General features: G+C 45.0%; 1 protein-coding gene across 1 annotated transcript; it reads right to left on the bottom strand.

The window, feature by feature from the left end:
- Positions 1 to 1,106: 1,106 nt before the first annotated feature.
- Positions 1,107 to 8,895, bottom strand: APEX2 (apurinic/apyrimidinic endodeoxyribonuclease 2). The gene is made up of 6 exons (XM_019956342.2): positions 8,612 to 8,895; positions 7,425 to 7,508; positions 6,616 to 6,796; positions 5,921 to 6,067; positions 4,796 to 4,865; positions 1,107 to 2,404 (listed from the first exon to the last, which is right to left on the bottom strand). Exons 1-6 carry the CDS (start codon positions 8,766 to 8,768, stop codon positions 1,499 to 1,501), a joined length of 1,545 nt encoding a protein of 514 aa, XP_019811901.2. The 5' UTR covers positions 8,769 to 8,895; the 3' UTR covers positions 1,107 to 1,498.
- Between the last annotated feature and the right edge of the window lie 3,778 nt (positions 8,896 to 12,673).

Below are 12,673 nucleotides of genomic sequence, written 5' to 3'. Positions count from 1 at the left end.
TCTCCCTCAGACAAGTGGCAGAGCCATGAGGAAACCACCGATCACCCGTTGATCTGACCATCCCATTTTACTGAGAGGGAAACTGAGATTCAGAGAGGGAGAGGCCAAAAACTACACAGTGAGTTGTACAAAGAGCCAGGACACTTGGAAGATTTATATTAAATGGCTCTTTCCCCATGGTTTCACCAAAAATCCAGAGATTGACTCTTCATTTGTAGACATGAAAACTTTGGCCCCAGGTAGCCCCTGAAGCAAGGAGATGGAATCAGCCCAAATCAATCTGCCTGGAGGAAAGGAGTGGTTCCCCAAAAGCTTGAAGGTATTTTCCAACAAAGAGAATGGATATTCTCCTCAATCCATTATCCTCTTTCCTTTCCACAGTACCTTATAGAACAGTACTTATCAGTTCTATTTCCCAAGGTGGGAAAGAGGCTTGGCTATAGCAAGCAACTTGTTCAAGGCAAGGTTCCCAACCTCTCTAGGTCATAACACACTGAAAACACATGCATGGCACACTTGGGTGAATTAATATTTCCTGCTTAGGAGGCAATCTTTCCTAATACTTGTGCAATTAATTCCTGGTCCTGTCTGGCAACTCTAGGTGTGAGGGATCCATTTCTTTCCACCCTTTAACACATTTGTGGCAGCTGTGAGACATATCAGTTGGGAAACATTGGTTTAAAGCTACACAGCCCGGGGCTTCCCTGATGACTGTAAAGAATCCACCTGCCAATGCAAGAGACCCAAGTTCAATCATTGGGTCAGGAAGATCCCCTGGAGAAGGCAACAGCAACCCACTACAGTATTCTGCTTGGAGAATCCCATGGACAGAAGAGCCTGGCAGGCTACAGTCCATGGGGTCACAAAGAGTCAGACATGACTGAGTGATTAACACTTTCACACAGCCCACCTGAGCTTTCTGTCCCACCATACCCATCTCCCTTGATGACCCAACCTCAGCAGTACAGGAAACCTCAACTAAACAGAGCACCTTTATGGTGAGCACCACTCCTTCAACCCTTCTCCTTAGGAGTTCAAACCCAGGACTAAGATAACATCTCTAACTCAACTTTATGGGGCACATCCAAAATGTCCATATGACATGGTGCACTACAACAAAGACATGAACTTTATTTAGGCACAGATACATTTTCCAGCAAGGTAGGAAGGGGTTTAAAATTACAACTTCTTAGGGCAACTGCTTCCGGTGTACTTCTGAAAGGAAGGTGGGAAGTGGGGTAGGGGACTGGGTCACAAGCATTAAGGCACAAGAAGCTCACCAATGAGGAGGAACTAAGCAGGAAGAAAAGAGAAAAAAGGAGGCTTTGGAGGAAGAAAAAAAGAGAAAAGGGGAAGGGTCCTTGAGGAAGGCGGAAGAGGAAGAGGAGAAAGAGGAGGAAGAAAGGAGGTCTTGAGGAAGGAGGAGGCAGCTTAGGAGGAAGTTGGCCTCAGACCATACAAGGTTGATTATGTCAGACATCTTTAGGCCTGGGGTGATTCAGCTGGGCCTGCTCCAGAGGAAGAAATTGCAGCGGGAAGAGGGGTCAGTGGGAGGACCCTGGGGCCTGGCACACATGTAGAAGTGGCGGCCCAGGTTGGGTCCTGGCTTCTTTACAGTTCGCATTACACATGGCTCCCTGTGTCCCCCACAGAGGGGCATGGGCGAGGGTCCCCCCAGCAGAGACTTCCAGAATGAGGTCCGTATCTCCTTTTCATCCTTGGCCTCTGAAGCCTTGGCCTGCCCCTCCACCACATTGGCCATCACATCCTCTTCTGAGGTCTTTGGGGTTATAAGGGTGCCCAGGCTAGGAAGATCCAAGTTAGAAGTTTGGGGGCCACTGGAGGATGGCTGGAAGTAGCTCATCAGGTTTTTTTGGCCTCTACTGGAGCCAGTTTTACTTGGCCGGGACCTAGTTGAGCGCACACGGGCTTTGTTTTGGCGCATGTGTACCTGTGTTTGATTGCTGGGCTGAAGTGCTGACTGCTTGAACACAGGATCTTGTTTGAAGTGAACCAGGAATCGTAGGATCTTGAGTTGGGTACCTGCAAACTCAGGGAGGAAGCAGGTGCACAGAGGTGGGCACTGTTTTGCTGGCACAGAGGACACGCTTAAGACTGCACCCACAGGGCAGTGATCAGAGCCCATCACCTCAGGCAGCAAGAAGGAAGACTGAAAGGTGTCTATGACCAGGGTCCTATCCCCCAACACGTAGTCAAGCCGGGAGCCATAGTTCAAATGGCGGGCACCACTGACTGTTGACCAACAGGTGAAGGCCCCCTTCTGCTTTGGCTGGAAGCAGCGGTAGCTATCGATGAAGGGTCCCATGTGGGAGCCACTCTCGCACCCCAGGTTACTGAGCAAACCATCCATCCACTTGCGCCCTGGGTCCTCTTCAAAGCATTCCTGGGGAAAAGGGAAGAGGACAAAGAAATAGGCAGAACTAGATGCCTAGAACTGTAAGGGACTAACTGCTGCATTTTACAGACAAGAAAATGTGGCTGTTCCAAAGAAGAATGCTCAAGGTCATACTGTCCGGAACTGGCAGAGCTGTTCCGGACTTTGCACTTTGCCTCCTTACTGATTTAAAAGCTCATGCTTCTTTTTACTTCTGCATCAAGCTACATCTACCTTGCACTGGGCCATAAATCCCGGGCCTGAAAGCTTCCTGTTGGTTAATCAAAGCAATTCCCAGAATTGCTCACCAAGAGAATGGAAAATAAGATGTGTAGAATGGTTACCTCCAGGAAGTTGGGCTACAGTTAGAAGTTAAGACTGTTGCCTTTTCATGTAAATCCTTTAGTACTATTTTGGTATTTGAGGGGCTCAAGGGATTCACGTCTGAATACTTCCTTTGGCTCTGATTCCTAATTCATCATCCACCCAATCCATTTACTCATCCATTCAATGCAACAAATGTTCAAAGAACACTGATTATGTGCCAGGTGTGATATGAGTGACAAAGTGGGACCTTGATCTAGTCTTGGGGACCAACAAGGCTTTCTTTTAGCAAGTGATCTGGCACTGAGAAGTGAAGATTGAGCAACAATAACCCAGGCAGGTGTTACAAATTGAGAGAACAACTTATGCAATGGGCCTGTAGAGGGAGGGAACAGTGTACCCAGAAGACTGGAGGGGCAATGAGACTGTGGGCCAGAGTACCAACAGGAGATGACTATCATAGTCCACATAAGCAAGATATGATGGTTACTTAGACTAGGGTGGTGTCAGAGGAGACAAAATGAAATTAAGAGATGATTTGGAGCTAGAATCAACAGTACTCACTGGCCAACTGAATGGGAAAAGGGAGGGTAGAGAAGGACAATACTAACATGATTCCCTGGCTTCTGGTTGGAGCAACCAAGAGGATGGATGGTACCATTTAGGGAGGATAAGACTAGAATAGCTGGTCTTGTGGGAAGTGGACATATTCTGCTATTTTGGAAAGATTGTGTTTGTCATGTCATCTGGTATTATTCTTTTTTGTTGGGAAAAAAAAGAACACATGAAGTGCACTCAAGAGATCTAGGATATTTCTGAACTAAGAAGAGAACACATAAAGGTGTATGACACTATCACAGGAAGTAGGAAGAACAGATTAAGTAAATACCTGACGAGGAATAAGGTAGGGAGGACTGACGGCTTTCAGTTTGTAGTGTACACTTCCTTCCCCACCATGACCATCACCAGTCTCTAATTATCTCATTTCTGCTCATTTTCCCCATTGGGAGACACATCTATGTCCTGTGGCTCTTCTGCAAACTAATCAAGGAATCTTCCTACGGCCTCTTCTTTGAGAACTGACTTGAAGATTCTAGCACAGTGGTTCTCAAGACTGAATATACAATAAAATCAGCCTGGGAGTTTTTAAAACATACTGCTACCCTGGCCTCACACCCAATAGATTCTGACTTAATTGGTCTCGGGTTGCATTAGGGTATTGATATTTATGTAAAGCTACTTATTCTAATGTGCTTTCAGAGGCTGAGAATCATTGGCCTAGAGGGACTCAGAGATGAGGGGTTCATATAAGAAAAGTCAGAAGGGAGGGGATGCCCACCAATTCAGAGAACAGTGAGAAAAGCCAAAATGAGAACAACTTTTGCAATGGGCAGAGAGGAGAAAACCTAGGTGGAGTGGATGGAGTGTGAAGGGGTGCTAAGGATGGGAATAAAAGACTGAGCACAGACACGGAAGAGCCTTGAATGCCAGGCCTGGGTATTTTCTCTGCATGTCTGCAAGGTAACTGGGAGGTATTAAAGATTCGTGAGCAGGAAACATACTCTATTAGGGAAATGATCCAGATAATGTGGAGTTCGAGGCCCTCAAAATCTGACTGGAACTCTCTAGTCCCGTCCTCTGCTACCCACCTTCCTTCCCTGTCATCCCCTAATAAGAAGGGAACTTGTAGTTCCTAATGCACACCAGCCAAATTCTCACCTTGCAGCCTTTGCTCATCATGCCAGAATGGTTTGCTCTCCACTCCACCCCCAAGTTCTTTTCTACTCATCTTTTAAGACTCAGCCATTTTAAGATATCTCCCCTGAAGTCCAGACACCATTCTATAATTGACTTGTCATGTGTCCATAGCCAACCATGCTGAGAGATCTGGGGGGCCAATAGTCAGAACTGACTGATAAATGAGTCCACAGCGTAATCCTCAGTGCTTTGAGAATAGAATTTCAAACTAAGCTCTGCTTTTCCACGAAGGACGCTTGCCACTGAGCCAAAAAACAGCACTGATTGGCTCAACAGAATCAGTCAGGAGTGAGATCAAAGGCCTAACGGGAACCTTACCATGTTGACTGCATCCCAGTGATCAATGGGGCGGTGGGCTGTATTCAGATCACCCAGAATGATAACATGGCTGAAAAACATAAAATGAATGTCAAGAAAGGGAAGCAGCAGTCCTGGCCCATCTACTGTCTCCTGGGCCCAAGATCTGCCACCTGCCACATAGACGTGAAGATGGGAGCCAACAGCAACTCATAGTAGTCCACCTCTCCAATTTCACTATAACCTTGATGCCTTTTACAAATGACCAATCCAATTCAGATCTCCAAAGGTAAAACTGTTTCTTGTTTGACATGATTGTCTCACTGATCTCTACCAAATGGCATCTTTCTGATCCTTCAAAGATGAGCTCAGGTACCATTCCCTCTAGGAAGCATCTCTTGATTATTCCAACCCAACCTCACTTTTCTGTCCTCTGGGACAAGACTTTTCATTTGTTCTAAGTATGTTGCCTTCCTCTTATTTCACCCTTAAAACTTTTCTGAGGTAGGGGTCCATATAGGGCTTCTCTGGTAGCTCAGCTGGTAAATAATCCACCTGCAATGCAGGAGACCCCGGTTCGATTCCTGGGTCAAGAAGATCCACTAGAGAAGGGATAGGCTACCCACTCCAGTATTCTTGGGCTTCCCTGGTGGCTCAGGTGGTAAAGAATCTGCCTGCAATGCGGGAAACCTGGGTTCAATCCCTGGGTTGGGAAGATCCCCTAGAGAAGGGAACAGCCACCTACTCAGGTATTCTGACCTGGAGAATTCCATAGACTGTATAGTCCATGGGGTAGCAAAGAGAATGACATGACTGAGTGACTTTCATTTTCAGGGTTTTATATACTTATTTTACAAAAGAGAAAACAGAGGCAGGACTAGCTTTTGGGCTCATAGTGAGTAAAAGGAGAAGCCCGGATATGTGACCAGAGGTATTTGAGTACAAAACTCATATCTGTATCACTTTATTTGGTCCTCACAAGCTCTTAAACAGCAGAGCCTATTCCCTTGGGCATGCTGATGTCTACAAATAGGCTGTGAATGAATTCAAAATACAAAGATCCCACATCCCTCCCAATGGGTCCTGACACAGGACTGGGCACCAAGGACAAGCTCAAGGAAGCCTTGCTGCACAGGCTTCCAGTACCTGCCAGCTGCCAGGAGAGCTTCTGCTCGGATCTGCAGCAAGCGATAGAAGCGCATCTTAAAGGTGAGTCGCTCAGGCTTCCCAGGGTCCGCATGGGGGCAGTACACGTTGATTAGGGTCAAGGTCTTCTCCTTCCCTTCCCATGTGCTGGGAAGAAGAGAAACAGCCCATCAAAAAGGAATCACTTGCAAGCCACCCTTTCCCTTCCCACACCATGTGACTTCCACTCAAGGTTGTCTATGGGATGAAAGTAAAGGAAAGGGATAGAGAAACATGAATGAGCTGGCATACACAGGACTTGAGGATTGACTATACTATGATGACACACAGGTAAACCAAGTAACGGTGCTGCCATTCACAAAGATAGGACACAGAAGGAGAGCAATCTGGGGCAGTAAGTTCAAGGTTGGCTAACTTGCTTTTGAGGCACCTGTGGTAATAAAAAGAGTTAGGCCTCCCAACCAGGCTCCCTCCCACTTCAGCCCCAAGCAGAGATAGAGAACTCAAAACTCAGAGAAGAATACAATTTGTTCAGGGTTACAAACTAGGTAGCTAAGCCAGGACTAAAGTCCAGGAATGGCAAGTTTAGGAAGTTTTCCAATGGTGAATGTATGTTTATAAGGCAAGCCTTAGAACCACCACATTCACAGAGTTGAACTAGCAATGATGGGTGACAGGGGGATGTGGACTATTACCAGATTTTGTGTTGTGTGAGGAGGGCCCGGCCCTCACTATCCAGAGCTCGAAGTTCCTCTTGGGTGAAGTCATCCATGTTTCCATAGCAACCCACATCCCCATTCTGAGTGGAAAGCAGGCCACTCAGGCCTTCTTCAGCAGCCACTGGGGTAGCACTGTCCTTACAGAAAGTGGCTACACCTGGAGACAGAGAGGGTACTGGAGACTGAGCGGGCCTGGCAGTCAACACCCTGTTGCACAGCCTATTGCCCCTGCACAGGTCATATGCTCATCTTCATCAAGCATAGCTCTCTTGTTAACTCTCCCAATTCAAGGTCCATGGATACCTGGGGCAAGTCTACTCAAACCCTGGGTCTCAGTTCCTTCATCTTGAAAAGATACAGATTAATAACAGCTAATATTCTAAGTGCTTTACATGGTAGCTGCTCAGAAAATGCTAGCTATTACTATTATCATATGAACTAATAAGTTCAGTTCTTGCAACAGCCCTAAGAAGTACACATTATCCCCCTTTTCCAAGTGAGGAACTTTAAGTATAAAAAAAGTTAAATAGCTAGCCAGAGGGTACACAGCTAGAAGTGAGCTAGGATTCAAACTCAGGCAGTCAGGCTCCAGAGCTCACATAACTAACCACCACTATTGTGCTTTTGCAATCCAATATTATACAAAAAAATATCCTTCATATAATCTGATGTGGCTTTATCTCTGTAGATAAAAGCCTACATTTATTACTGCCTTCTCATTAAATATTGAAAACCCTTTTCCATCTGCCCTCATCACTTTAAAGTCCCTAGAAAGACCCATTTACCAGAATAGCCACTGCGGTTACGGCTGAAGCTGAAATAGGAGTTGTAGCCCTCAATGATAGCCAGGGGCTCTGTCAGCACATCCCCTGGGGGAAAAAAAGATGTAAGATTACATCAGATATAAAACTAGAAAGGCCTGGAATTATAGCTGTAGACTAATTCCTTGCACACATCAGAGCCAGGGTGGGAAGGGAAAATTAAGTATCTATGATTAGAGAAGTTAGAAAGGTGGGGACGATAGAGGAAACTGATACCAGAATTACAAGAAAGGGGAAGACTACCTAATGGGAGGTGAAGAATTAGGTGGGAAAAGGCTAGGTGATTGGAGGAAGTTGGGGGTGAGAAATGGTTATATGGGATAGAAGACTGGCAATCTGAGCAGGAGGTAGGAGAGAGAGGGAATTGGAAGATTTGAACAGAGGATGCAGGAAAGTAGGTAACTGGTCTTAAAGGTGGGTGGGTGGGAGAGGGAAGGAATCAGGGGATTGAGCTGTGGGGCAGGGGGGTGGAGGCGTTGTGTGTGCAGGGAATTACCAGAGTCTAAGCTTGGGGGTGGACATGAAGTAGGAATGAGAGGCTCTCTGGAGAAGGAAATGGCAACCCACTCCGGTATTCTAGTCTGGAGAATCCCTTGGACAGAGGAGCCTGGGGCTACAGTCCATGGGGTTGCAGAGAGTCAGACACGACTTAGCAACTGAGCACTCAGCTGGGGAGGAAACAGGGGGTAGAGATAAGGGGATCTGGTGACTTTAGATAGAAGTTTAAAAAGGAGGAAATTAGGGAATCTAAACTGGGGGAAAAGATGGGGTGGGAATTAAAGGATATGGACTGGGGGCAGAAAAGGGAAATTGGGGGAATCTGACTTGAGAGTGGGAGATGGAAAGTGTGTAGGGGAAGCAAATTGGGGGGACTTAGCTGGGGTAGGAGAATGAGTAAGAATCGGGATGTGAAACCAAATGGAAATTGCAAAGGGGAGAGAATTTGATTTCGCTGAGGCCAGGAGATAATGTGGGAATTAGAAGATCTAGCTAGAGCGTGAAACAGAGAGGGGAGAACGGGATTCCGAATTGGCTCTAAGGGGAGGATTCTAAGACTAGAGAAATGGGAAAGTGAAGTATATGGAGCAGGGGGCAAAAGTTAGCAGAAAGGGGAAAGTACGGTATGGGGTCCTAAATTCTTGAGCGCTCACTGGTCACTTTGGTCTCCTGAAGACAGACGATGTCTGCATCCAGCTTGTCCAAAATGCGCCCCATAGCCATGGCGCTGCAGCTGCTGGGCTCCTCGCATCTCACCCCTTGCAAGGGGCTCCGTATCCCATTGATGTTCCAGCTCACCAAGCGCAACATGTCGACAACTAATTACAATGTCTTTAAGCCCGCCCCCAACGCAGGCGCTAGGGGAAACACTGGAAACTCCCAAGTCCAGCAGGCCTGGGCCTCCCGCGCGCGCGCGCGCGTATTTGCGCAGGCTTTCTAGTGAGTGCCCGCCTAAACGGTCGGACGTACGTGGGGCGGGACTTCAAGCTCTTCAGTTTTCATTGGTAGGAGGAGCGGAAGCTGATGGGGAAGGTGTGTTCGGTCTCCCCTAGGGGAAATGAATGAGAGAAAGGGCACGGGTTGGGCTTCTCCTACCACCCAACACTAGCTCGCGTGCCTGAGTCTGATTGCGTTTCTACTCTGCTCAAAAGTCCCTTTGGTGCTTTTGATTGCTTACAAATGAGATTTCACCACTATTCAAGTGGCAGAGCCTTAAGCGGAACCGCGCAGCAAGCGGAACCACGCAGCGACCAAAACCTCCGCCCCTGGTGTTCAGACCGTACCCGGAAGGCTTTGACGTGGGGAGCTGGGAGTATCTGGTATAACCCAGCGTGTAAACGCGGAAGCCAGACTGAGCAAAGGGAGCTTTGTGGCTGGAGGCCTGAGCAGTAAGAAAGGCTCTAGATTTTGGAAATTTAAGCACTTGTTGGTAATTGTTTGCAATTACTTTCTCCCAGTCTATAGGTTGTCTTTTCCTTTTGGTTTCCTTTGTTGTGCAAAAGCATTTAAGTTGGATTAGATCCCATTTGTTTATTTGCTTTATTTTTTTGCCTTCGAAGACTGATCTAAGAGTATATTATCAGGATTTATGTCAGAGAATGTTTTACCTGTGTTCTTTTCTAGGAGTTTTATTGTGTCATGCCTTATATTTAACTCTGTAAGCCATTTTGAATTTATTTTTGTGTATGGTATAAGGGAGTGTCCTAACTTCATTTATTTACATGAGGTTGTCCAGTTTTCCCAGCACCACTTGCTAAAGAGACTGTCTTTTTTCCACTGTATGGTCTTGCCCCCTTTGTCCAAAAGTAAAAAAAGAAAGTAAGCATGTTAAGACAGAAATATAGACCAGTGGAGCAAGGTAGAAATCCCAGAGATAAACCCATACACCTATGAGCACCTTATCTTTAACAAAGGAGGCAAGAATACACAATGGAGTAAAGACAGTCTCTTCAATAAGTGGTACTGGGAAAATGGACAGCTAACTGTAAAAAAATGAAATTAAAACACTTCCTGATACCATCACAAAAATAAACTTAAAATGGATTAAAGACTTAATTGTAAGGCCTGAAACTGTAAAACTCTTAAGGAAAACATAGGCAGAACTCTCTTGGACATAAATCACAGCAAGATCCTCTATGACCCAGCTCCTAGAGTAATGGAAATAAAAGCAAAAATAAACAAATGGAACCTAATTAAACTTAAAAGCTTTTGCAAAGCAAACCATAAACAAAATGAAAAGACAACCCTCAGAGTGGGAGAAAATAATAGCAAATGAAACAACTGACAAAGGATTAATCTCCAAAATAAGCAAGTGGCTCATGCAGTTCAATATCAGAAAAACAAACAATCAAAAAATGGGCAGAAAACCTAAACAGACAGTTTTTTAGAGACATATAGATGGCTAATAAACACATGAGAAAATGCTCAACATTTCTTCTTATTAGAGAAATGCAAATCAAAACTAGAATGAGGTGTCACCTCATACTGGTCAGAATGGCCATCATAAAAAAAAAAAAAAAAAAAACAACTCTACAAACAATAAATACTAGAGAGGGTGTGAGAAAGGGGAATCCTCCTGCACTGTTAGTGGGAATGTAAGTTCATACAGCCTCTGTGGAGAACACTGAAGATTTCTTTAAAAACTAGGAATAAAGTTGACCCATGACCATATGACCCATACCATATGACCCAGCAATCCTGGTACAGGGCATATACCCTGAAAAAAACCACAATTTTAAAAGACACATGTACCCCAACGTTCATTGCAGCACTATTTACAATAGCTAAGACATGGAAGAATGTAGATATCCATCAACAGATAAAGAAATTATGGTACATATGTACAGTGAAATATGTGTGTGTTTGGTGGGGGCTAGATATCCATCACATATTGTGTGTGTTTGGTGGTGGATATGATGTAGATATCCATCAACAGATAAAGAGACACTGATGTATAGATCAGTCTTGTGGACTCTGTGGGAGAGGGAGAGGGTGGGGAGATTTGCGAGAATGGCATTGAAACGTGTAATATCATGTATGAGACAAATCGCCAGTCCAGGTTCGATGCACGATGCTGGATGCTTGGGGCTGGTGCACTGGGATGGCCCAGAGGGAGGGTATGGGGAGGGAGGAGGGAGGAGGGTTCAGGATGGGGAGCACGGGTATACCTGTGGCAGATTCATTTCGATGTTTGGCAAAACTAATACAATATTGTAAAGTTTAAAAATAAAATAAAATTTTAAAAAAGGAAATTATGGTACATATATACGGTGAAATATATGTGTGTTTGGTGGGGGGGTTGGGTGGGTGTGTGAGCACATGCGTGCTCAGTTGTGTCCAACTCTTTGTGACCCCATGGACTGTAGCCCGCCAGGCTCCTCCGTCCGTGGGATTTTCCAGGCAAGAGTACTGGAGTGGGTTGCTATTTCCTTTTCCAGAGGATCTTCCAGACCCAGGGATCTAACCTGGGTCTTCCACATTGTAGGCAGACGCTTTACCATCTGAGCCACAAGGAAAGTCTATGCTATGTATATTTTACCATAATGAAAAATAATAATAAAAGGAATGAGGAACCATCACCTCTTCCTAGTTCCAAAACATCACCTAAAGGGAAACACATACCCATTAAGCAGTTAGTCCCTATGCCCTTCACCACGAGCACCTGGATGCCATCAATTTGCTTTCTGTCCCTCTGTGTTTATCTATTTTTGATTTTTCACATAAATTAAATCATGGCAAACTGTACTAAATCCCACTGAATCGTACACTTTAAAATTGTTAATTTTATGTTGTGCAGATGTTACCTTGGGCTTCCCCAGTGACTCATCGGTAGAGAATTTACCTGCAGTGCAGGAGACATAGGAGACATGCATTTGATCCCTAGGTTGGGAAGATCTCCTGGAGGAGAGAGTGGCAACCTACTCCAGTATTCTTGCTGGGACAATCCCATGGACAGGGGAGCCTGGCAAGCTACAGGTCAAGGGGTCGCAAAGAGTCACGACTGAGCACTCAAATTTTACCTCAATTTTTAAAAAGCATATACACACTATAATATATAAAATATAGAATCAACAAGGACCTACTGTAAAGCACAAAAAACTCTACTCAATACTCTGTAATAACCTATATGAGAAAACAATCTGAAAAAGAATAGATGTATGTATATGCTGTATTTTGTTATACACCTGAAGCTAAGACAATATTACAAATCAACTATACTCCAACATAAAATAATTTTTTTTTAAGAAAAGGAGAGGATAATGAAATGTTCTATGTGCATTTATATGGGAAGATATCAAAATATATTGGGGGCAGGCTGCAAAATAGTATTGAACCTTTTGAATAAACCATGGGGAAAATGAGGGGGAGAAAGCACCCTAATGGAGTAATACTTAGGAGAGGGCCTCTGGCTTTATTGGGCTGGGAGAGGGAGATGGGGAAGTTTTATCCAGCCCACCCTGTAGCCATCATCTTTCTTTGACTTTATAGCATCCCTAGGATGCGACCTGACAAGTACTTTCTCTTCATTTCTCAGATGATTAAAATCAAGACCCAGAGAATTTAAGAGGATTATCCATGTTCCAGAGCAGCACTGTCTCCCAATATAACCCAAGGCTCTTCCATATGCATTTATCTCACTTCCTTGTCAGAGCAACTTTGTAAGGGACATTAAGGCTAAATAAGAGAGGTTCAGTGAATTTGAATTAGTATCACAG

Source organism: Bos indicus, chromosome X (assembly GCF_029378745.1).
Source record: "Bos indicus isolate NIAB-ARS_2022 breed Sahiwal x Tharparkar chromosome X, NIAB-ARS_B.indTharparkar_mat_pri_1.0, whole genome shotgun sequence".
Lineage (NCBI taxonomy): Eukaryota > Metazoa > Chordata > Mammalia > Artiodactyla > Bovidae > Bos > Bos indicus.
Note: the sequence above shows the minus strand (reverse complement) of the source record. Positions and strands in the feature narration are given on the sequence as shown.

Bases quoted from the DNA above. Each gene is read 5' to 3' on its own strand.
- APEX2 (XM_019956342.2), bottom strand. From the start codon at position 8,768: ATGTTGCGCTTGGTGAGCTGGAACATCAATGGGATACGGAGCCCCTTG. The intron at 7,509-8,611 runs GTGAGCGCTCAA...TTTTTCCCCCAG, and splicing joins TCAGGAGACCAAAGTGACCA to GGGATGTGCTGACAGAGCCC. The intron at 6,068-6,615 runs GTAATAGTCCAC...TCTTCTTCCCAG, and splicing joins CTCACACAACACAAAATCTG to CACATGGGAAGGGAAGGAGA.